This window comes from Carcharhinus amblyrhynchos, chromosome 4 (assembly GCF_965287045.1).
Source record: "Carcharhinus amblyrhynchos chromosome 4, sCarAmb.v2.hapA, whole genome shotgun sequence".
NCBI classification, from domain to species: domain Eukaryota; kingdom Metazoa; phylum Chordata; class Chondrichthyes; order Carcharhiniformes; family Carcharhinidae; genus Carcharhinus; species Carcharhinus amblyrhynchos.
In genome coordinates this window covers 32,773,504-32,799,705 of record NC_137327.1, presented here as the reverse complement: position 1 = coordinate 32,799,705, position 26,202 = coordinate 32,773,504, and the positions used below count along the sequence as shown (strand labels likewise).

At 41.1% G+C, this 26,202-nt stretch overlaps 1 protein-coding gene across 1 annotated transcript in view; it reads left to right on the top strand.

The window, feature by feature from the left end:
- Positions 1-909: 909 nt before the first annotated feature.
- Positions 910-26,202, top strand: part of shcbp1 (SHC SH2-domain binding protein 1) — a 43,980-nt gene continuing 18,687 nt past the window's right edge. The window contains exons 1-10 of the mRNA XM_080187553.1: positions 910-1,141; positions 2,371-2,448; positions 2,971-3,126; positions 4,930-5,045; positions 11,315-11,523; positions 15,112-15,204; positions 17,736-17,969; positions 20,272-20,446; positions 21,373-21,493; positions 23,928-24,059. Coding sequence (XP_080043679.1) covers positions 910-1,141; positions 2,371-2,448; positions 2,971-3,126; positions 4,930-5,045; positions 11,315-11,523; positions 15,112-15,204; positions 17,736-17,969; positions 20,272-20,446; positions 21,373-21,493; positions 23,928-24,059 — 1,546 coding nt within the window. The remainder of the gene's footprint in view (positions 1,142-2,370; positions 2,449-2,970; positions 3,127-4,929; positions 5,046-11,314; positions 11,524-15,111; positions 15,205-17,735; positions 17,970-20,271; positions 20,447-21,372; positions 21,494-23,927; positions 24,060-26,202) is intronic.

Here is a 26,202-nt window from a genome sequence, read left to right as displayed (position 1 = left end):
CCTCCCAACATCTACCTTAAGTAACATTTCTAAGATGGCCACAATTCAATTTGTCTCCACTGCAGCCTCAGTGTATTCCAGAGCCTAACTTGCTGTGTAACTCTAAGGAAAACAACCCCAGCTTTTCTATCTATCCATGTTAACAGAATTCCATCATCCATGACATCAATCTTGTATTTTCTTCGACGCTCTTCCTAGCCTTTATATTTTTCCTAACTCGTGATGCCTAAAATTGGACACTTTAGTTGAGGCTGAAAAAGTGTTTTTTGAAGAGTCATAAAATTATTCTTGTTTTTGTACTCAGTGCTTCCAGGATTCCACATGCCTTTCTAAACCTGCCTTGCCACCTTCAATTGAGGCATTCAAGAGTACCTTAAATGATTATTTGAATAGAAACAATGTGCGTAGGTGTGAGAAAAATGCAGAGGAATGGCCCTGAAACATAATGTTATGCTTCTGCCTGACCCATACGGCCGAGGCCGGCACTATGATTCTTCCCTGACTGATTCCTCCTGGCTGAGTGGGGGCGCTGTGATTTCTCCTGTCTGTGGCAGTGCTGGGATTCGTCCTTGCTCAGGGGGGCGCTGTTATTTCTCTTTGCTGAGGGGGTGTGCGGCGTGTGATTCCTCCTGTTTTCCTCCTAGCTGAGTTGGAAGGGCGGGGCTTGGAGGCGCAGTAACTTGCTGGCTGGGCTGAGAGCGCTGTGATTCCTCCTGACCCAACGGGGCGCTGTGATTCCTTCTGATAGAAGGGGGCGCCGTAATTCCTCCTGACCGGGTGGGGCGCTGTTTGTCGCATTGGGTCAACAGCCGCCTGTCTAACCAATCAGAGAGAGCAGGCGGGTGAATTTGAATTGGGGAGCTGGGTGTAACGGCCGGGAGCGGGCGGAACCCAGCCGGACACACGGGGATGGCTGAGGAGGCGGCGGAGGCGGCGGCGGCGGGGAACCCAGCCGGACACACGGGGATGGCTGAGGAGGCGCTGGCGGGGAACCCAGCCGGACACACGGGGATGGCTGAGGAGGCGCTGGCGGGGAACCCAGCCGGACACACGGGGATGGCTGAGGAGGAGGAGGAGGCGGCGGCGGCGGCGCAGGGCGCGGAGAGGATGGAGCCGGAGTGCCCGGCGGTGCCGACACTGGGTGAGTGAGAGAGGAGCCCCGCTCCGGGCAGCGCCTGATAACCGGCGGGGCTCCGCTCTGCGGGCAGCTTCTCGCGGGATATAATCCCATCCAGAGTTTAACTCCAACATAAGCATTCAATTTACAAGGAAAACTCCACTACCACCTGATTGTGATTTGATTTTATTATTGTTATACAGTGAAAGGTATTTATTGAAGATAGTATATCTCGCAGCTTTGTGTTTGGGCTGTGGGTGACATTGACAGCTCTGCATTCACTCCCCATTGGGAGCGGCTACATTTGGCAAATCAAATCAATTCGCTCAAATAAACTGAAGGGTAAAGCAAGAAAGACAGCCCCCAAAAAGGGAACCGCCCAAAACAAAAAAAACACAAAGCAGAAAGGAAGGTTGAAACATTAAGCTGCATTGAGGCTGTGCTGGTCAGCTCAGGTCCCCTTACCTGACTGTCAATAAACCAATTAGGTGTTTAAAAACTTTAGCAGATTTCATGTTAGTTTTATGGTGCCAGTCAGGCGCTGCCTTGGATGGTGCCGGATTTATTCCATTTCACAACATTCCCTGGTAGGAAGGAGCTGAACTTTTCAGCAGTTAGATGAAGTTTTTAAAGTTTACTTATTAGTCACAAGTAGGCTTGCAATGAAGTTACTGTGAAAATCCCCTGGTCGCCACACTGCAGTGCCTGTTCGCGTACACTGAGGGAGAATTTAGCATAGCCAATTAACCTAACCTACACATTTTTGGACTGTGGGAGGAAACCCACACAGACCCGGGGGGGGGGGGGGGGGGAGGGAGGTGGGGAGACTACCACAGGGGGTGACCCAAGCAGGAAATCAAACCCAACCTGCTATGCTACCCATGGTTGGAACAGTACTTTCTGCAATAATTATATGGTTACTAACAGATGTAGAAATACAAAATGAAGCCTCATGTATTTTGATTTATTAAGGTTTTTTTCAAATGCGTTCTTCTGTTCTCAGCAAAACTCTCTCTTAATTGAATCTCTTAACAATTTCCGCAGTGGACGGTGGTGGAATTGACAACGATGTGGGTATGCCGGCGTTGGACTGGCGTAAACACAGTAAAAAGTCTGACAACAAAGGATTTGCATTCTAATCAGTAATCTCTAAACTGTCTGTGCTTTATATGCTCTGTCTGAGGCCAGAACTCTCCATTCACCTGACAAAGGGGCTAACCCGAAAGCTTGCGAGTATATTATCAAATAAATAGGTTGGACTAAAACCTGGTGTTGTCAGACTTTTTACGGAATTGACAACCCCAGTGAATCTGCTGGCCACGTATCCACCTGTAAGTATCTAATAGTGTTGCCCCTCATGATTCATAGGGTGTGATAGTTTGCCAGCTAACCTTGCAAGATTCAGTATCAGTTATTCTTCGAGAGTTGTTGTTATTTCCCATCTGATTCTTTGAAAGATTATGACAGATTTGGATAGAGTGGATAATAAGAGCCTTTTTCTCAGGGGCCAAAAGGTCAATTATTTGACATGCCTGGAACATGCTGCCGAGGAGGTGGTGGAAGTAGATTCTATAACAATGTTTAAGAGGAATTTGGATAGATACATGAATAGAGGGATATGGACCATGTAGAAGCAAGAAAGTATTAGATTAGAGAGGCATCTATGTCAGCACAGACTTGGTCGGCCTGTTCCTGTGCTGTATTTTTTGTTCTTTGCAGATTCTGTGGATAAATGCAATTAGTGCAGTAATGCTCTATCTAAAACAAATACTAGTAAGGAGCCAGTGCATTTATTTCTAGTTGTTTGAGAAGCTGTGCTTGACAATAAATGTTGTTTTTAATTTTAAATCTAGATCTCATTCAAGATCAAGTGGAAAGTAGAGGCAGTTGTGACAGTCCCAATAAAGACAATCCTTCGCACCATGGAACAGCCAAGTTTCCAGAAGTTATCGAGTCAACCCAACTTACCTATTATGAGAGATACAGGGCCTACCAGGACTACATCTTAGGTTTGTCATTTCTAATAGTGCTCCTAAATAAACGTTTAAGTAAATAGTATAGACAGAAAATACTACTGTAACATCCAGATCTTTAAAATGAAAAGAACAGACAATACAGGCACAAGAACCTTTGACAGTGGGGGCTAAAAGAGGGCAGTCATACAAGCGAAACTAGAGATGGAAGGATATTTTTCCTACAGAGTAATTAATATGGAGAAACACAAGCCAGAAATTTCTGGGCTCAGAGGCAGTGTTGTGCTGTGTAGGGTTTTATAAAATCAGGCAGAAGACCCAAACCTTTGCTTCTGCATTTTCCTGATGGTGGTCAACATGGTGGGTGAGCTTTGTATATCCTGCGATGGGAAGGCAATTAATTGGCTATTTGAGAGCAATTTTACAGTGGTTTTTGAGTTTTACTAATGGTGCACAGACACCACAGGACTTCAGAACCTTACCTGGTGAAAGGAGGTGGCAGGCAAGCAAGCAGGAACTCAGTGCTGACTTCATGTGGCATCCATTGAGAGAGCTAACATGACATGACAGAGAGGCCAGAGCAATGAGAACAGCAGTGTACAAAGCTGTACAAGAAGGGGGAATAATGTGCTAGCTCTGTAGGGACATGACATTGGGGCAATGGCACATGAACAGAAGAAGCATGCAGGGCAAAGGGGTGGTCATTTATATAAAAAGCCTATTCAGGGAACAATGTAAATGTGTTGGAGACAGATCAAAGGAGATTTGTGAGATTGGTATCTGTAATTGAGCTGGTTGTTTCTTGAGGAAGTGTTGAACAGACTGGGCGTGTTTCACTGGAGTTTGGAAGAATTGAAGGGTGACTTAATTGAAATGTACAAAGTCCTGAATTGTCTTGACAAGATGGATGTGTCCAGAACTGGAGGTGGGGAGGCACTATTTTAAAATTAGACGTCACACTTTTAGGATATAGATGAGGAGAAATCTCTTCTGAGGGTTGTGCAGCTTTGAAACTCTCTGCCTCTAGAAGGGGGATCATTCAATATTTTTAAAGCTGAGGTAGGTCAATCTTTGTTAGGCAAGGGAATCGAAGATTATCGAGGGTAGATGGGAATTGGAAACACAAACAGATCAGCTGTGATCTTATTGAATGGTGGAGCAGACTTGAAGTTCAATGGCCTACTCCTGCTCCTGTCTGTATGTTTGTACCACTCCAGAGAGGTTTTCGCTGTGCTCTACACTGTAGGGCAAGCTCAGCTCCATGAGAGTTCACATCCAGTGGCGCTGAATGCGGTCAGTGTGGTGTTGAATCTCCAGCAGGGATCCTCTGGAGGTAGTGTGAGTTTTTATAGGTATATGATTGCATGAGGTCATCACCAGTGCCCCTTTCAAGACGGCAAGCAAGTATAAACATTTCTGCACCAATTCAGACAATCAGTTTGGGTTTTGGGTCATTGCGAGATATCTCCCAGTGTAGGATGTGATTGACTGCAAGCGTATGGTCCTTAAGGCTCCCACAGACCAGTGCGTCCTAATGGAATGCAGCTGCCTAGGCTACATAAGATTCTAATATAAAATGGATATTTTGGAGTTTTGCACGGTTATCTTGGAGACCAAGAAAGTATTTTTAAATTTTATGCTTGTGATTATTGAATTCAAAAACTTAAGCTGATGATACTATTATAGAGCAAATTATACAATATCCTTGGGAAGCATTCATGTAACAACATCTCATCTTAATGCATTTGTATTAAGCTCATGATGAAGATTATTATCTAAAATTCTTGATTAGAATATTTTAGTCATTGAGGATTCATTGTCTATGATTTTAATGAACAGGTGATGCTAAACCATCGGAAGTGAAAGATTTCATTGCAGAATATTTGGAGAAGGTCCTAGAACCATACGGCTGGCAAGCACTCTGGTCCAATGATATGTTTGAGGTGCTAGTTGAGGTAAATTTTTATTCTAAATAAATGCAAATGATGATGCTAACTACTACATTTTGATACTTTTGCTTGCAGTGCTGCACAAACACAACACATTATAGTATGTGTGTTCTCCAAGATCTAATGGGCTTCGATCCCTTGGTTATACCAATGAGGTGAGATGCTTTGAGTGTGCTGTGCGAGTTTTACTCTCTCAAATTACACTAATCAAATCGATGTTCAGCAATTATCAATTTTAAATTTCAGCTCTTGATACTTCTGCATGTCCCTAGTCATTCAATCAGCCTTGCAGTACTGAAGAAACTTGTCCAGTTTTGATTGACTAAGATTACATCCTTTTTCACTGGAGCACCATTTTCTCTCCTGCGACTCCCATGGGATGGGTGTTCTAACACCAGCAGGTTGGGAATGTCTACAGGTGTGACTTGAAAATTGCTTTTCTGGAAGTTGGCACTGGATCAGCGGAGGAACATGCTTGGTGAGGGTGAGGCCAGAGAAGCACAAAGTGATTGCAAGGGAAGAGGGCATTATCCAAGAGAGAAAGGGTGTATCGTCCAAGTGACAGTTCACTGTAAATGACAGAATGGCCATGCTATATGAGACCGAATGTTTCCAGGAAGATGGTTTTGGACATCTGTTCTCTGGTCCATAACAACCTCTGTCAATGCCTCTGGAGGCATCGGAAAGCCTTGGCGTCGCCTGTGGATCTTTGCCCTTGTTAGCACTGGCCTCTTCTGTGACTTGTCTTCAGTGAACAGCATGCCGAGCCATGGTTGCCGTTTGTCTTTTCAAAGGGCCTTTGGTTTCTACATCCTGCCTTCAGTTCATTCCTGGCACTGCTGAATTGATGCCAAACTCACCCTGAAACCAATTATGTATTTAACATTTGAAAATAGCATTGCTGCACTTGTGCTGACACAGAACAGGGTCAGGAGCTTGAAATTATCTGGGTGTCAGGTTTCTGACACTGGATTGAAAATTCAGCCTCTTGGTCCTGGCTTGGTGAGAGCTTTGGAACTTGTATGAGAACACAGATGTTTCTTCAGCTTTGGAGAATCTCTGACATTCTGTGTTCTCTTTTATTCAATTGCCAGAGCCAAACCTCTTAAATATTAGAAAGTTTTAGGGATTTCATTTAGTCTTTCATTTTTACCCTGATCATTATTGGTTTCTGCTTCCCTTCTCATGTTTTATCAGTTATCTACCTAATCTCACTTTCACAGCCACACCTATTTCTTTAACAACTGTCCCTGGCTTTTCCATGTGGATTCCATCTTGGTTTCCATCTTAAATTCCGCCCTCTGGGTGGAATTTTACCATAGTTTGTCAGTGTCAGACTCTGACTGAAAACAGGCATGTTTCTTTCCAGATGCACAGCCGGGCTTTTAGGTCAGTTTTTGTGGCACTCAGTGCAGAGAAAATCTGGGGACCTAGTTTATGCTATCACACTGGCGGGATGAAGCCTGATAGAACCAGCAAGGTTGGTTCCATTGAGATCAGGACACCATCTTTAAAAGGTGCTCTGATCAGTGCTGGAATCAACCCCGCCTCCCCCAAGTTTCAGGGGTCCCCCCCGTCCCATGGCAGTATTATAGTACTCGTCTCCCTCACAGCCATCAAACCCTTCTCCCTCTCACCACACCACACACAAAGTGAATCCCCTTTCTGAGGGACTAGTACTGGCCCTGGCACAGGCACTACCCAAAGATGTGGAGTTGTTAAGAACATAAGAAATAGGAGCAAGAGTAGGCCATCTGGCCCTTCGAGCCTGCCCCGCCATTCAATAAGATCATGGCTGATCTGTCGTGGCTCAGTTCCACATTCCCGCCCTCTCCCCATAACCCCTAATCCCCTCTCTTATCAAAAACCCATCAACCCGCTTCTTAAAAATATTTAGTGAGGTAGCCTCCACCACTTCAACGGGCAGAGAATTCCAGAGATTCACCACCCTTTGAGTGAAGAAATTCTTCCTCAACTCCGTTCTAAACCGCCCCCCCCCCTTTATCTTGAGGCTGTGCCCCCTAGTCCTACTGTCCCTTCTGAGCGGGAAGAGTCTCTCCACCTCTATCCTATCCATCCCATTCATCATCTTATACGTCTCAATGAGATCTCCCCTCATTCTTCTAAACTCTAACGAGTACAAGCCTAGTTTATTCAGCCTCTCCTCATAGCTCAACCCCCTCAACTCCGGCATCAGCCTAGTAAACCTCCTCTGCACTCCCTCCAAGGCCAAAATATCCTTGTGTAAGTACGGCGCCCAAAACTGCACACAGTACTCCAGCTGCGGCCTCAGCAAGACCTCCCTACTTTTATATTCAATCCCCCTCGCTATGAAGGCCAGCATCCCATTCGCCTTCCTGACCACCTGCAAGCTGGGTTTTTGCGACTTGTGCACAAGGACCCCGAGGTCCCTCTGCACCGTCGCCTGCTGCAGTTTTTCTCCACGTAAGTAATAATCCTTCCTACCATTATTCCTACCAAAGTGGACCACCTCGCACTTGCCAACATTAAATTCCATTTGCCAGTTCCTGGCCCATTCGCCCAGCCTATCTAGATCCTTCTGCAGACTCTCCACACCCTCCGCGCAATTTGCCGTTCCACCAATCTTGGTGTCATCAGCAAATTTCGACACCATACACTCGGTTCCCTCCTCCAGATCATCTATATAAATGGTAAATAGCTGAGGCCCCAGCACCGACCCCTGAGGCACTCCACTAGTCACCATCCGCCAATCCGAATAGCACCCATTGACCCCCACTCTCTGCCTCCTATTTGACAACCAGTCCTCTATCCACGCTAACACCCTACCCCCAACTCCATGTTCCCTGACCTTCTGCAATAACCTCTTGTGAGGTATCTTGTCAAACGCTTTCTGAAAATCCAGAAAGACCACATCCACCGGCTCTCCTCTATCCACCGCCCTAGACACATCCTCATAGAACTCCAGTAAATTTGTCAGACATGACTTCCCCTTAACGAAACTGTGCTGCGTCTGCTCTATCAAGCAATTCCCCTCAAGATGCCTCGCTATTTCCTCCTTGATGACGGATTCTAACATTTTACCTACAACAGACGTTAAACTAACCGGCCTATAATTCCCCGCCTTTTGCCTGGCACCCTTCTTAAACAACGGCGTAACATTAGCCATTTTCCAATCTTCCGGCACTTCCCCGGAATCCAGCGACGTTTGGAAAATAACCACCAAGGCATCCACTATCACCTCCGCCATTTTCAGACCCTCAGATGCATTCCATCTGGTCCTGGGGACTTGTCCACAATCAGCCCCTCCAGTCTGTCGAGCACCACCTCTCTAGTAACAGTAATGTCATCGAGACCCTCCAGTCCTACCACCTTTCCATCTCTAACACCTGGCAAATTATTCACGTCCTCCTCCGTGAAGACCGAAACAAAACAACCTCTTCCCTTTCTAAAACACCTCTCCACTGAGGTGCAGTTGAAGCAATACTTCCACTGACTTCCCACCTGGGCCCCAAACACTTTGCAGGTGAAGCAGTATTTTCTCTGTGCTTCCTTCTACTTATTATACTACATTCATTGTGCAACCTCCTTGATATCGGGAAAGCCAAAAACAGGATGAGCACTTTGCAGCATTGTTGGCATTGGACTGGAGTATGCAAATAAGTAGTCTCACAACATTAGCTTAAAGTCCAACAGGTTTATTTGGTAGCACGAGCTTTCGGAATGCTGCTCCTTCATCAGGTGAGACCACTGGTGGACGTGGACCCAATCCTTCCCTTCATTTTTCTGATTCATCATGATTACAGATATTTTCCAGTGCTTCTTGAACCATTGTCTTAGTCACTTCCTGACATCTGCAGTCAATCCTCTGTACCAACATGTGCACTGTTGATCCTCCTTCAGCACCAACTCTCTCTCTCTTTTTCTATCTTTCTATCTTAAGAGCTCTCCTGATCCTCAATTCTGATTCATCCCACACCCCATCTCGTGCATCAAAACGTTTTCTTCCTCTCGGGTGTGAAGGATCACAGATTTCAACCACTCTTGTAGACCAATGCCCTACTGGGGCTTTCTTCTCATTTATTTTCTTTTGACCCCATTTTCTTCTTCCAGTCTGCCCCTTGCCATGCTTGCACTATCCCTTTTTACCTTTTGCTTTCTGATCTAAAAGATAAAATCTCAGAAAAGGTCTCAGCTTCACCTTTTTATGCCTGTGCCTCAATGAACTTTGAGTTCAGCACGACAGTGAACTTTTCTTTTGCCTCTATGCACACTTTGGCTGGCCATCTTTCTCTGCTCCCATATAGTGGAGCCTTTGTCCCAGCCTCGGAATTCTCTTCTACCTGGGATCCTTGATCTGGCCTCTTAACCTTTCTTGATCTCAATTTTTCTGCACTCCTTACTCGATCTCTTTCCTAACTTGTAGCAGCTTCCTCTTTCAGGGTTCTGTTGACACTGTTCTCTCCTTGACACTTCACCCCACTCCTCAATCATCCCCAACAACCTCTTCCCTTTCTAAAACACCTCTCCACTGAGGTGCAGTTGAAGCAATACTTCCACTCACTTCCCACCTGGGCCCCAAACACTTTGCAGGTGAAGCAGTATTTTCTCTGTGCTTCCTTCTATTTATTATACTACATTCATTGTGCAACCTCCTTGATATCGGGAAAGCCAAAAACAGGATGAGCACTTTGCAGCATACCTCCATTTAGTCCACAAATGTGACACTGAGTTTCCAATTGCTTGTCATTTAATTCTCTGTCCTTCTCCCACTTTCACTCAAATATGAAATTCAAAATGAGCTAGAGGAACATTGTTTTTATTGGGAACTTTACAATGTTAAATCTGGAAGACTATCCAACAATTTTGGATCATAGCTTCTGCCCATTTTTTCCCCAGATAACAGCTCTTGATTCTGCTTTGCTCATTTACATCACCTCTAGACTTATCTTTTGCTCCTTTCACTTATTCCATTATCAAAACTCTGAGCAGAGGCCATCAGACCGGAAATGTTAATTTGGTTCCTCTCTCTACAGATGCTACCAAATCTGAAGATTTCCAGCATTTTTTGGTTTGAATTATCATAAAAGTTGTTCATAAAAGAGGGCATCATCTGTTGTTTTTGCAACCATTAACTAATGTTTCTCAAAATACAGGGGATCGCTGAACTTTATCAGGAGAATAACCTGGAAGAGGAGATTGTGTACATCTGTTAAAGAACCTGCCTAATCTTTGTCTCATTAAAACTGCAGTCACTAGTAAATGTAGATAAAATGTTAATTTTGCCCCTCAGTTTGGGCACTATTGAGGACTAGTGAAACTTCCAGCTAATCAGGGTATTTTTCTCAATGGAGAAGCAATCTTTGAAACTGAGTTCAAGCAGATTTCCCAAAGTTACGTGACTGAATATGAAAGTATAGAGTAAATTTACCACTTGAGTGCTTCTTCTTAGAGCCTTATCAATGGGAACACAATGGAAAATCATGCACATGCAGTCTACAATTTTCCGTCCATTCATTTTCATCACAGCAGGCAAAGCTCTGCTACAGGATTGTGCCAGTGGAAAGCACACCCATATGTCTCCCCTGGTGATCACATCATCCAGTTATACTGAGCCTTGTACGACAGGGAACTCAGTAAATTAGTTTTAAATATTATCAAGATAATTTCACATAAGGTACTGGGGAGGGGGAGCAGAGACTGGCATTAAATGTTGACAAAGGCTAAATATGTCCAATTAACCATCAGTGTTGACCAACTACTTGTATAGAAATTCAAACAAAGTTTTATTCAAATATCTCATGCAAAGCTGGCTGCATCTTTAATATTGATTTAACCAATCTATTTTAAATATATAAAAACGGATTATTTTGTTTTATGGCTATATTCTCCTGGATTGGATTCTCTATTTCATCTCAGCGTGTGCCTTACCTCAAAAGAATAGCCCTCTACTGTGCTTATGTAAACTCCACCCTGCCCAGTACTATATGTAATTTTATTCTGGTAGCATTCATTATGATCAAAGTTGCTCAAAAGACACTTACTATAAAGCATAAGTATGCTTTCAAAAACCAAAGTTAATCAATGATTCATATCATTTGAAGACGCCCCCTGACAAAATTCAATGTGGGCTCAAAGCTCTTTTATTCCCCTGTGGAAGCTGTGGCCTGGTGATTACTGCACGCACTACAAAAATGAAGGTCCTCATTTTAAATCATACTGACTGAAAAATTGGGAAATAATATACTGAGCTGCTTTTGTTTTTTTCAAAAAAAATTATCTGCTTACAATTTCAGGTGACTGATGTGGAGACTTCGAACCACAGGGCAGTGGTAAAGTTAACAGAGCCATTCCTTTATGAGTCTGAAACCTATCCTCTTGACGCAGAAGCAATGGAAAATTTCCTTGAGGCAAAAAAGCATCTGGTGCCCTTGCAAGAACTATATGTGGTGTCTGATGAGTCAGGAGAGTTTGACCAAACAGCCCTTGCTATTGAACATCTCCGGTAAGAGATTGAATGAAAGACTTGTGTTTGACTTTTTTTTAAAAACCATGTAGGGAGTTTACCTTTCATTGTTAATGCAAAACTGTTAGAAGTAAGAGTTATGAAAAAACTCTTAATTTGTTGACCAGTAAAACAAATGGTTTTTAACTTGTTTGATGAGTATCTGTTCAGTTATGAAGTTCTTTACTTGTGGGCAATAAAAGTCACAAATAAGCAGCAGCATGAAAATTTGAGGGTGCCAGGAGACACAAGGTTGGAACTGGATAGATGAGGCATTTCAGTGTGAGGCTTGGCTGGCAAGGGGTAGAGAATATGGCAGATGATAGTGAGATGCCTGGAGTGCAGCGGATGGCACTCGTGATATTCTGGAGGCTGTTGTACAGATACAGTGTGATGCATAATATCTGCTTTTCCAAGTTTCCTGGGCTGGAAGTGAGAATTCTGGCAGCTTAAGAATGGATCATGTTTTGCCCATTTTGTATGTGGCTTTATCTTCAATGTGGGGGGAAAAACATCAGATGACATGAAATAAAATGAACTTCGGGAATTGAAAGCTGAAGTAGAGATTTTAAATGAAACTTTTTTTCCTTTTAAACATAGGAACAGGACTGGGTTGTTGAATCCCTTAAGCCTATTCTGTCATTCATTGTTGACCAGATCACAGTTAATCTGTGACCCAACTCCATATACAGCCTTTGCTTTGTATCGCTTAATGTTTCTGGTTAACAGAAATTCATCAAATTGAATTAAAATTAACAATTGACCTAGCATCAACTGCAATTTGTGTGTAGAAGTGTTTCTTACCTTCACTACTGAAAAACCTGGCTGTGGTATTTGGGAGATATATGTAAGTCCTCGGGCTGTATTTCACGTGCTTTCATCAGATCTGTTTTGGGGGAAGGAAGCAAAATACGGCAGGGTCCACATCTCCACCTTCCCACTCACCATTGAGTTCAATTTGCAGCCCATCAAAGGATCATTTAGGGCTTGTTATCAAGCCAATTTACTCTGGTATTAAGCGACTGGCCCATGCCGTAAAATATTTGGCATGAGCCAGAGGGGGCTGCTTCATTTTTTTCTTTAAAAAGTTCTTCAAAGGGTGGGAAGGAAGGGTGAATTATTATTTAGGGGCTGCCCCTGTTGCAGGAAAGTGCCCTGGGATTGAAATTCCCCTTCCTCCTTATCCATCCAAAGGCTTGAACTCAACCCCTCAACTCCCTGACCTGTTCAAACTCTCCCTGCTAAAAACGTTCTCTGGTGATCAGTGGGGCTTCTTCCTCCTTGCCGGCCTGGTGGCAACCACTGAGGTGCTTTTGGCTCCTCCAGGACTAGTGGAGCTGCTAGCCAATCTGGTAGCTCCAGAGAGCGGGTCTTTTACCAATGATGGATAGGTGCCCCACTTGGCCTCGTTTAGCCTACCCAGAGTGTTTTTTTTGGCTGCAGGACAAGTTACGTGGAGACTTTGTTTCCATGGGGAGAGAACCCACCACCCCATCCCGCACTCCCTATTATTCAGCCCTAGATTCTGCAATCTGCTAGAATAGTTTTTCTTCTAGCCCGTTATTCTTCTTAATATCTTCAATCAAATGATGTCTCAATCTTAATTCTAGGGAATACAACTCTTCCAGTAGAGATTTGTACGAAAAGGGTGCAAAATAAGAATGCAAGCGTAACACTGATTTTGAACCCTCATGATTTTCTATTTATTAGAACTAATAGATAAGAGGAATTGAGGGCATGCATTTATTCTCAAATCATATTACATGCATCTAGACTGGGAAACAGTTTGTTGCGTTTGTAATTTGCTAAAGCTTAACAATCCTAAGGAGAAATCATCCCTATGGTGTAGTTTTATCCTTTCCAAGTAGTATTAAATCAAATACATATTTTGACATGCAGCAGCAATGATATTAGCATATGCAAGCAACCAAACAAAAGTATTTCATAGAATCTACAATGCAGAAGCAGGCTGTTCAGCCCATTGAGTCTGCACTGACTCTTCAATGCAGCATCTTACCCAGGTCCTGACCCTGTAACCCCACATATTTACTTTGCTAATTCCCCTAGCCTATACGTCTTGGGACACTAAAGGGCAATTTATCATGGCCAACCCACTTAACCTACACATCACTGGACTGTGGGAGGAAACCAGAGAACCTGAAGGAAATCCAGACAGACACAGGGAGAATGTGCAAACTCCACATAGTCACCGCTTATCTTTCACTTATTTTAAAATTTCAGTTCAGTAAATTATTGGATTAAACTAGAACCTCAATGAAACCTTTTTTTACGTGGAATTTATTATGGAGAAATTTGACAATCCACAAATATAAAATTAGGTTTTCAAGGCATTGACATGTTTATCAATTTTTATGAAGCTGTTGTGCTATTAAAAATATTTGCATCTCATTCAAGCCTTTTCAAAATTTTTAACAGCGTTATAGTGGAAGTTCACAATTCAATTGGTTGTGTTTGATTAGGGGGAGTAAGGTGGGGGTGTAGCTCATCAGGGGAAGTGGGGTGGGGGTGTAGCTCAGCAGGGGCAGTAGGGTGGAGGTGTTGCTCAGCATAGGGAGTGGGATGGGTGGGGGAGTGTACCTCGGCAGTGCACTCTGGAGAAATGTAGAATCACTGACAGCAGCTTGTGGATATCCTTATTACTAAGCATATGTGCCAACTCCAGAAGCTATTGCCAGTTTCAGTGGGATAAGGGTAGCAAATCTTGACAGTTGTGTTGTGTTAAGACTGCAAAATCCAGCCCCCTGAAGCTACTATTCTGGCTATGGCATGGAATGTATATGCTGTCACTGGCCTTTTAAAGTATTAACTTAAAAGTGTGGGGGATTTTTGACTCTGCTATTTATTTTATGAAAACACACATATGGTCTAGGTAGATGATGCTTCCTGGGACACCTTTAAAAGAACTATAGAATTCCTTCAGTGCACAAAGACGACATCCGGCCCATTGAGTCAGTACTGATTCTCTGAAACAGCATCCCACCCAGGCCCTCGCCTCTGCCCTGTTCCTGTAACCTTGTGATTTACCATGGCCAATCCACCTTACCTGAACATTTTTAGACTGTGGGAGGAAACCGAAGCAGGTGGAGGAAACCACATAGACATGGGAGAATGTGCAAATTCAACATAGACAGTTACCTAAGACTGGAATCAAACCCAGGTCATGGCACTGTGAGGCACAGTGCTAACCACTGTGCCACCGTGCAGCCCAGTCGTGTGACGAATTTTCATCAATATTTTAAAGCCTACATTTATTTAGATAAATTTATTGCTTTTATTTTATAATGCAATTTATTTAGTTTTCAGCAACTCTAAAAATCATCAATACACCCAAAGTATCTTTGGTAGAATTTGTTTAAAGCAGCCATCCCAAAACTGAAGAAAAGTTGCTCACAAAACTTTTTCCTAACTTTATTTTCCCAATCATGAGCTGGAATGTGTAATGAATGAGCTGTCTTTGGTTAATTAGATGTTTTCAGCACCACACAAATGAGTTCATTTTATGTACTTTAACATTTATTGCAATTGGTTACATTTGGTATAATTTGCTTGACATTTTATGTTTTGTAGGTTCTTTTTCCTACACATCTGGAAAACCTGGGATGAAGATGATGAAGACGAATTTGATTATTTTATCAAATGTTGCGAACCGAGATTGAAACTGTTAGTATATTTTGTCAAGGTTTGACTTGGCCAAATGTTACAACTGCCAATATATTGAGAAGTCATTATGTTTCTAGAATTAATGTAATTTTTGATTACTCAGGTAATGAACTTAAAAGCCTTTCCTAGAAAGGCAGAGACCTTTTTCTAAGTTCCACCACTGATTTAATAGAAATCACAAACTTGCTGGATTTAAATATGTAATCTGATGCATGATAACTTCCCTGTTGCACTGTCAACAGATCAAAAATTAATTAATTGATGATGGTGGACAGGCAATAGCAAACATTCAAAGAGCATACAGATGGACCGCAACAATTTATTCATTCCTGTCAGGAAACGGGAAGTTGGCCAAACCAGGGCTTGCAACGGAAATTAAAGATGGTATTAGATCCAAGGAAGGTGCATACAAATTGGCCAGAAAAAGCAGCAAAAATGAGGATTGGGAGTAGTTTAGAGACCTGGGTGACCTTGTGCACCAGTTGCTGAAAGTAAGCATGCAGGTGCAGCAAGTGGTGAAGAAAGCAAATAGTACGTTGAGGATTTCAGTCCAGGAGCAGAGATAACTTGCTGCAATTATACAGGGCCTTGGTGAGACCACACCTGGAATATTGTCTCCTTATCTGAGAGAGGACGTTCTTGCGAATGATGGTGTGCAGTGAAGGTTTATAGGACGTTCTTGAGATGGTGGGATTGAGTAGGTTAGGATTATATTTGCTGGAGTTTAGGAGAATGAGGGAGTGGTCTCAAAGAAACCTATAAAATTCTAACAAGATTAGACAGGGTAGCTACAGTAAAGATGTCCCTGATGGTGGGGGGAGTCCACAACGAGGGGTCACAGAATGAGGATATGGTGCAGACCGTTTAGGACTAAGATGAGGAGGAATTTCTTCACTGAGTGGTGAACTTGTGGAATTCTCTACCACAGAAAGCAGTTGAAACAGAAGTGTTGTGTGTTTTCAAGGAGTTAGATATAGCTCTTGGGCAAAAGGGATCAAAGTATATGTGGGGAATGCAGGAACAAGTTACTTGAATTGGAAGACTAGCCATGATTGTAATGAATGGTAGAGTAGGCTTGAAGGCTGAATGAACTACTCCTGCTCCTATTTTCTGTTGAGAAACTATCTTTCCAACCTTAAAAACCCTATCTGTAGTGTACAACTATAACCATGTACTGAAATGGTGTTAAAAATGCAACCATTGTAAACATTCTGTACAAGTTCCATAAAATTTAAGCTGTCATCCTTTAAAAATTATAGGCAACATTTTAAAATAAAAACTGAAAATGCTTCTAATACTCAAATTGACTTAAAACGTTAACTTGGTTTCTCTTTCCATATATGCTGCTGACCTGAGTATTTCCAGCTTTTTTATTTTGGCTTTCCAGCATTTAAAATGTAATTTGCTATTGTATTTTTTAATGCTGATTGCTCTTGTTTCTAATCATTGCCTGCCTTAATCTTTAATTTTAACCAATTTTAGTACTTTTAATGGCCCAGTGAATTTTGATTAAATGATCTTCATAATACACTGATAATGTAATCATGAGTGAATTATGAAGATTCTCCACAATTTTTAGCTCAGATCTCAATCCACCCAAGGCCAAGTATAATCCTTTATTTCACTGCACCCCTTATTTAGTTTCACTGCTAATATTGGGCCTTCTCAGTAAAAACGTTCTTGCTGATTCCTGACACCAGATGGTGCTCTATGCAAACTGAAATTTTAATCTGTGCTTGACTTGAGTACGATCTCTGAAACCATGTGATTAACATGGATTTTAGTGTTAATTGAACTAGAGGATTTATCAATGATTGAATTGCAATAATGTTATTGGAAAGTATAGGGTTTTCTCATTTTCAGTCATTTTTGTCCTTTGTTTTAAGCCTTGCTCTTTGGTGGAGTGCTCGTGTTCTTTTTCATGCTTTGCCCAAATGAGCTTTGATATTTTGGCAGATCACTTCACAGTGAGGGCATTGTACACAGGGTTGGTACTGTCATTGGCTAGTAATGAACAGCAGTTTTTGGCTAACAGTCAGGTGCAAGAACAATGACCAGTTGTCCCTTCTGCTGCAGTTCAGAGGCTAATAATAATGCTCCCTAACTGCCCTGACAAAAGTTGACTAACTCTGGAAGGACTGAAGATTGAGTTTATTTTTAGTTCTGGTTCTGCTCCTTATTGGATCACTTTTTTTAAGCAGTACTGTGAAAGTTGACATCTGAACTTTGTTTTTTATCAACTAACATTAGAACCCCTCATCAAAATACAACAGTTGAAAATAAACTTTTGCCATCTTCACTTGGAATCATTGAAAGCTAATTAATTTCACCAGAATTAGGAGTGAATGTTTCTGTGTCCTGAAATATTTTCATTATGTCCAATTCAATTATAATTCTAATAAACAGATTGGGAATATGAATTTAACAGTAGCTAATAGATTGAATAAAGGAGGGTGTAAACTGGGTTGATTATAAAATTAAACATGCATTTCTGCTGGAGAAGACATCCACTTTTTTATTTTTAAATTCAGGTACTATGATATTCTTGAAGATCGTGTTCCTGCTAATCTTGTTGCTGAATATAATCGTATGTTGTCCAAGTGTGAGGAAACGTACAAAGAATTTGTAAAACTGAGAGAGAGTATTTCTACTAATGATTCTGAATCAGAATTGAATAACGTTTCCATGGTGGAGGGATTTCAACTTTGTGAACAATTGGAGAAGCTTAAATATAAACTTCAAATAATGGAGACCCCATTTTATAGGTAATCAATACTTTGTTTCGCTTCATTGATGTTGTTTACATTGTGTCTTTCTTGTTAAATATAAAATTAATGGAAATTTGACTTTTCTTCTAATTATTTATTTACTATCTTAAGAAAATCATCATCTGTGATTAAAAAGTAGCAATGAGTTAGATTTTGCAGCCAGCAGTGAAGCAGCAGGCCTTGCTTGTGACTTCAATGAAAGCTGCCTGCAAAGGTCCAGCAAACTGTGGTGCAGCCCTCTGCTTTCCTGGTGGAGGTTTAAATTTGATACCACATCAAGGGGAGTTCCAGGCTTGCAGTAAGCAGAAATATTGTTGTTCTTTCGCTGTCATTGATGTATTCTCAGACAGTAAATTTCAAAAGTAAGAGCCCTTCAATCTTTCCTTAATTTAAATTTGTGCATAAAATAAATAATTGGATTTAAAAGCTAAAATATCAATATAATTTTTTTAAAAAACTAATACAATTGCATGGAATTTTTAATCTGATGAAATTCGACATTTCACCAAATGAACTTTTTAGAGCAGTAAAGTTAGTACACAGTTTAAAAACCCAATTAGACCTCATTCAACAAGGTGTAACTTTTTCAAGGGTTTTTTAAAAAATTGAGCATAACTGTTTGGAAGTGGAAGTTTTGTTATTGATTATGGAGAAGTGGAGAATCACTAACGGCATGCCCTCTACTTTCCTGGATGAGTGCTGTTAAAATAATGCTAAGGCTACAAAACAGCCAACTTTAGTGGCAACTCTGCCCACCAGCTTAAAAATTAACTCCAACACTGACACTCTGTGATAAGTGTGCATCATCTACATAATGTACTGAAACAGCTCTCCAAGGTGCCTTTCATAGCCCATTCCAAAACTATGATCTCTCTACCACCCAGAAGAAGGGCAGCAAGTGCATTGGACCACCACCACCTGCCAATTTCCCTCCAAGTCTCACACCTTCTGACTTGGAAATATTGTTGTTCCTTCACTGTCGTTGATTGAAACTCCTGTAACTCCCTCCCTAACACCACTGTGTACTTACATGACATGGACAGCAGCTGTTTGAGAGGGCAGGTCACCATCATTTCCCCTCTAATTACCCTTGACAAATGGTCTGTGTGATGAAGGTTCACCCATAGTGCTTTTAGGTACTGAGCTTTGATCCAGTGACAAAGGAATGGTGATGTACTACAAAATCAGGATGGTGAGTGGCTCTGAGATGATGGTGATCCCAGGTTCCTGCTGCAGTTGCTCTTCTGGATAATAAATATTTCAGGTTAGGGAACTATCGAGGAAGCCTTGTTGAGTTGTTGCAGTGGATTTTCTAGATGGTGCATGCAGTCATGTTGTGCCAGGAGTGACGAGAGTCATGTTCTGAGGTTGTTTAAGTGGGGTATTTTTGTCCTGGATGGGGTTGAGCTTTTTGCGTGTTTGAGCTTCACTCATCCAGACAAGAGGCACCTATTCCATCACACTTGCACCTTGTAGGTGGTGGAGAGACTGGGGAGCCAGGAGGTGAATCACTTGTCTCAGAACACCTGATCTCTGAACCTCTTACAATCACAGTATCTGAGGCTGGTCAGGTTAAGTTTCTGGTCTCCGCCATCAACATCTGGGGTTCACCACTTAATTTAAATTTTCAGCAAAATTATTTCCCTTAAATAAGCTAACTTCAAAATTACTGCTCAGCAGTCTCACTGCTCATGAAAACATAATTCTACTTTAGTGAAGTGTTTATGTTTATGTTTTACCTTCTAATTCTCAATTATGTGGAAATTTAAGTTGTAGTGACCCCCAGATGTTGATGGTGGGGTTTCAGTGATGGTTATTGTGAGGAAGGGACGGTTAGATTCTCTTTTTGTTCGAGATGGTCTTTCCCAAGCACTTGAAAGGCGCAAATATTACTTGCCACTTATCAATCCAAGGTCTTGTTGCATGTACAGACAAGCTTCTTCATTATCTGAAGAACTATGAATTGAACTGAGCACTGTAATTATCAGTGAACTTCTAACGTTAGGATGGAGGGAAGATCATTGAAGCAGCTGAAGATGGTTAGGCTTGGGATACTGTCCCGAGGATCTACAGCACTCACAGAATCATAGAATCCGTATTGTACGGAAACAGGCCATTCAGCCCATCGAGCCTGCACCAACCACAATCCCACCCAGGACCTACTCTCATATCCAAGGGACTGTGGATATTCAGGGACTGACGATTAATAATAATTGAGAGAAATTTGGGTAAGGATATATAAAGGCGAAACTCTGATCCTAATGAAAACATCAATAACTTTGAGAACATTTATTTTTAGGTACGTGCTGTGTCAAGATAGCTATGGATTGCCAACAAAGCAGGCTAAAGGAACTCGTCCCTCAGGTGAAAATGTTATTCATGTAGTTTCGAATTCCATAACTGTTACTCTGCTACAGTCTCTGCTGAGGGAGAAGCTAAACCCAGACCAGGTGACTCAGGAACATGTGCTAGAGGTACTGATTTTCACTGACCATCAATGAACGAAATATTAGTTGAATAAAATCATTACTTTCAGTTAATAACACATCCAAAATACAATCCTGAGGGATTGCAGAGTAAGCAAATTTATAACCATTCTATAAACATTTTGGTATCACAAGAAAAATAAGCTTTAGTATTTATTAACAGAATGAATTACGTTTTAAGAGCAGTGACTTATTGCTGGCATTGAATAATTGCAACATCGCTTACAGCAATGAGACAAGTGACCTGTTATTCATTCTGGTGATGGTGAGACAGTAACTGGCCTGGGCAAGGGAATTTGCCTCCCATTCTTTCAATAAATCCCTGAGATCTTTCATGTGCAACTGAATCACTGGAACAAGTTGTTTGGACCCTGGTTTAACATGACCCAAAGAATAATTTCTCTGGCACTAGTACTGCCAGCTACATAATGAGTTCCATATATGTGAGTTAAACCTGTAACCTTCTGATCCAAATTTGATTGTGCTAGCAAAGGAGCTAATCATTTCTAAGCTTTTGTGGTGTAAAATTTGTTAATGTTTCATCATAATCCAGTTAGGTTAAGACTTAGGAAAATTATGTTATCAAGTCGCATGGATTTAGGAAAACTGCTGTACCGACCAGCATATTTTCAAATTTGAGAGAGTCTGGCAATTATTTTACAAAAACATCATAAATGGCTGTTTGCATGCAATACTAAGCAAGTTCCCCATGTTGGCTTTTCTCATCATTAAATAGTTTTGAAATTTAGGGGACGTGCATATTATAGAGTTAGTATTACAGCATTAAAAAGGGTTCCCCCATTTTGCTGAGCCAAAAGATGACCTCTTTAGGAAATTGGTTTGAATGCATGTGAATGAAATGTATTTATTGCAAGAATAAGTAAATATTTTATTGTAACCATCGTTTGTTTTAGTTTCACAGTGATCCACTTGCAGCAATAAATGCTTGCTTTGAAGGAGATGTTGTTGTTATCTGTCCTGGTCATTACTATGTGAATGGCTACTTCAGCATTGCTGATTCTATTCAAGTGGAAGGTAGGGGGTTATAAGAATGATGTGTACATATTGTAACTTTACACAGGTTTTCTTATCTGTAAATCTGAAAAACAGTAATATGTCAATACCATTTATCAACTCTTATGAAAGTTTTATATGTATGTTATATAAACTTTGACCATTGGAATGTATTTTAGTTTGAATCTTGTGGTTTATGAACTGTTGCTTCCTTTGCTTGTCTAATACTCAGGTATTAGTCAAATAATCAGGTCATTGTAGACTGGTGATTAGAAGATTTGCATTCATAATAGTACTTATCAAATCTTTTGGCAACCTTTTCAAAGTGAAAATGAAAGACTTGTTTTGCTGGTTTCATTCAGCAGTCACAGACAAGTATGAATAATACTGACAGGGTGGGAGAGATTGAGGGAGTATGTAGTATTAGCAAAAGCTAGAAGAAATATAGAAATGGACAGGGCAATCAAAGTACTTGGATCTGAACGGTAGCCAACACCCATGTAATTGTACAACCTGTCCAACAGTGATTATCTTATTCATTATAATCAAGCCACAAGGAAAAGATGAAGTATAAATCTTTTTGGTTGAATTTTGGGATTGGGAGCAAAGAACAAAACTTTGGGAAGAGAAAATGCGGGTTCCTGTCTTAATTTCAGTTGTTATGTTATGGTGCTTGAATTAATAACTAAGAATGATGCAAGAGGACAACTGAAGAGAGGGAATTAAAGACAAGATTCCAATGGAGAACTAATGTTAAGATGGTATTTAATATTTTTCTCACATGCAACTACACTTATTAAACTTTGGATTAATTTGATATTTAATAAAAGATATTTGTATATTGTAATAAACATAAATCTGGAGAAGTTATGTGAAACTTGTATAGATCATTGATTGGATTACACCTTGGGAGTATTGTGATTCACTCCGATCTCCAAATAATTAAAACAAATGTAGAGGCACTGGAGAGGTGCAAAGATTAACTAAGCAGATACCAGAGCTGAATATGATACTCACAGGAAAGGCTAGACAGTCTTGTGTTCTTTTCTCTCAAAATAAAAACAAATAGAGGTCTCTTAAGAATAAAAAAGATTGATAGGGTAGATCATAGAACTCTAAATTGCAGAAGGAGGCCATTCGGCCCATCAAGTCTGCACTGACTACAATCCCACCCAGGCCCTATCCCCATATCCCTAGATATTTTAACGCTAATCCCTCTAACCTATGCCTCTCAGGACACTAAGGGGCAATTTTAGCATAGCCAATCAACCTAACCCACACATCTTTGGACTGTAAAATCTATATCTTTAGATGTAGAAATGTTTTCTCTGTTGGGGAAGACCAGAACCAGGCATCAAAATGGTGACTGGGAAGAGAGTTTGTGATGGGATCAAAAACAAAGTCTTCTGTCTTCCCAGTGTTTAATTGGAAGCAACTTCTGTTCATGTGGTACTGGATGTCTGATAAGCTGTCCGACAGTTAGAGACAGAGAAGGGATTGAGAAAGATGGCGGTGGGGGAGAGTTGGTTATCATCAGCACATGTGTTTTTGGATGAGGTCACTGAGGGGCAGTACGTAAATGAGAAATATGAATGGATCAAGGATAGTTCCTTGCGGGACACCAGAGTTATCTGTGGTAGCGGAAAGAGAAATCATTGGGGATGATTCTATGGTTACGCTGGGAAAAGAATGGAACCCGGTGAATGCAGTCCAACCTAGCCGCCTGATAGTGGAAAAGTGTTAGAGGAAGATAATGTGGTCAATAGTGCCCAAAACTGGAGACAATGTAAGAAGAATAGGATAGTTTGTCTTTCTCAAAATCATAGACTGTAACTTATCACTGAACTGTTTCAGTATTCTGGCACAGTGGAGGTATTCACAGATTACCTTGCAGAGAGGTTGGCATAGAGTTGTGAGGGGCAGTATGACTTTGGAGAGGAACAGGATATTGTACTTTGGATGTTTACAAGACTGAGGAATCTTTGTTTCATGAGGGGGGTGATGCGAGAACTATTAATATCAGGTAGCATGGGAACCAGGAAAGAAGCTTGGATGGTCATCGAAATGGGGGGTAAGGGGGGGCAAATAGGAATTGTACTGCATTTTCAGGGCTAGGACAGGGGTGGGGGGATCATGGAAGTGGTTTGACCCAATGGACTAGGGTAAGTGAATTGGTGCAGGCAAAGTGGTCTTTGCGACAAAGAAGACTATGAATTTTAGAATTTGATATAGGATTTGGAACAGAGAAAAGATAGTTTGGAATAGAGAAAAAAGCTAGTGGGTATCTTTGTTGGAAGCACAAGATCTCTCCAGATCATTGTATTCCTCAATGTTTTGCCACAATAGTTGCTACGTAGTTTTGTGCAATGCATTTTAGGAACTGTTAGTACTCCACAAATCTGTTGCTGTTTGTTTTCCACAAAATCATGAAAATATTTTCTTTCTCCGTGTCTAGGTTACGGGCCTCCTGATGATGTTGTGCTGGAAAAGGAAGGTAAAGGGGATGCCTTTGTTGCTTGCACAGCCAGTTGTGTAAAAATATCCAACCTGAAATTTATTCAGCATGATGCTACAGAGGGTATTCTATGTAAGTTGCGTATAGATGTCTACTTTATGAGAAAGGGTTAAGGAATCTGTAAGAAAGTGGCTGATGTTTCTCATTTTTAGCTTTATAAATTCAAAAAAATTAATAGAAAACCCTTCTATTCTGCAATTCTGCTCAGTTACGCTTTTCTTATTAGTAGTATTTCCTTCTGCTTTCGATGTCTTTACACACGTCAGAAGACGTGTCTTTCTTTCAAGCTCAAACTCATCTCAATGTGATTAAATATACATTAACAGTCATGTATATAGTTTTGGGGTTGACAGTTATTGGGGGTCACCATTGTGCATCATCCCTATCCCTATATTCATTTGTAATTCATTTTTGGAAGAAAAATATAAAGGTCTGATTAAGTTACGACACAAAGATTGCTGGAGTTGCAGATAGTGATGAACGTTGTCAGAGAATACAGCAAGATATAGATAGGCTGGAAAATTGGTCAGAGAAAGGCAGATGGAATTTAATCCAGATAAATGCAAAGTGATGCATTTTGGTAGATCTAATGCAGAGGGGAGCTATACAATAAATTGCAGAACCATCAGTAGTATAGACACAGGGATCTGGGTGTGCAAATCCACAGATCCTTAAAAGTGGCAACACAGGTGGAAAAAGTGGTGAAGGCATATGGCGTTCTTGCCTTTATTAGACGGGGCATAGAGTATAAAAGTTGACATATGATGTTGCAGTTATATAGAATGGTGGTTAGGCCATATTTGGAGTACTGTATCCAGTTCTGGTTGCCACACTACCAAAAGGACGTGGAGGCTTTGGAGAGAGTGCAGAATAGGTTTACCAGGATGTTGCCTGGTATGGAGGGTCTTAGCTATGAGGTAAGATTGAGTAAACTTAGGGTTGTTCTCCCTGGCAAGACAGAGGTAGAAGGGCCACCTAATCGAAGTTTGTATAAAATTATGAAGGGCATAGATAGGGTGAACAGTTGGAAGCTTTCTCCCAGGTCAGAAATGACAAACACAAGGGGTCATAAGTTCAAGGTAAGGGGGCAAGGTTCAATACAGATATGTGGGGGATGTATTTTACACAGGGGTGGTGGGGGCTGGGAATGCACTACCAAGCAAGGTGGTTGAGGCAGACATGCTAGGATCACTTAAGACTTACCTAGATAGCCACATGAACCAACTGGGAATAGAGGGATACAAACAGATGGTCCAGTCAGGAACACATGATCGGTGCAGGCTTGGAGGGCCGAAGGCCTGTTTCTGTGCTGTTTTGTTCTTTGTTAATGTCAGAGCTGCGGTAATAATGCACTTCATCATAATTGAACAAATGGTCTTCCATCTGAAGTGGCTTATCTCAATTTTTGGAATTAATGTGTCAATTATTTAATGCTGGATGTGCAGCAAAAACTCGTGTCATCCTTCTGCTAAATTATTATAGAATAATGATAAAACTCATTAATCTTGGTTTCACCTTTTTTGGAATAATAACTTTTCAACATAATTTGGTTGGAAATAGGTTTAATGTGCTTATTGATTACTATTGTTATTCTAATTGCCCAATATTATGGATGCTAGAAATTAAAAACAAAATGCCAGAAACACTGTAGGTCTGGCAGCATTTGTGGAGAGAGAAAACCAAAGTTAACATTTCAGGTTAATAATGTATTGTCAGCTTTGACATTAACTTCTGCTTTGCAGGTTATGATATTGAGTGCTTGGGCTTTCTCTCTCGCTCTGCCTAGTTGTTGTGTTTCCTTCACCGAAACCTTTTCATGGCTGGGCAAATCTTCTAAAATGTCATGTTTCATCAACTGTATGATGAGCATCCTATATTCATACACTCCTATTGTGGAGAAAAAGCTGAAATTTGGAATTATAGTGAATAACCAATATCCTATATTGGGTTAGTCTTTGAGGAGAATTGAGATGTTATTTTGAAAAGTAGGTCCTCTCAATTTATTTTCAATTAACAGGAATGATTGTGGGTAAAATAACATAAGAACATAAAAACATAAGAAATAGGAGCAGGAGTAGGCCATCTAGCCCTTCGAGCCTGCCCCGCCGTTCAACAAGATCATGGCTGATCTGAAGTGGATCAGTTCCACTTTCCTGCTCTCTCCCCATAACCCTTAATTCCCTTGTCTATTAGAAATCTATCTACCCGTGACTTA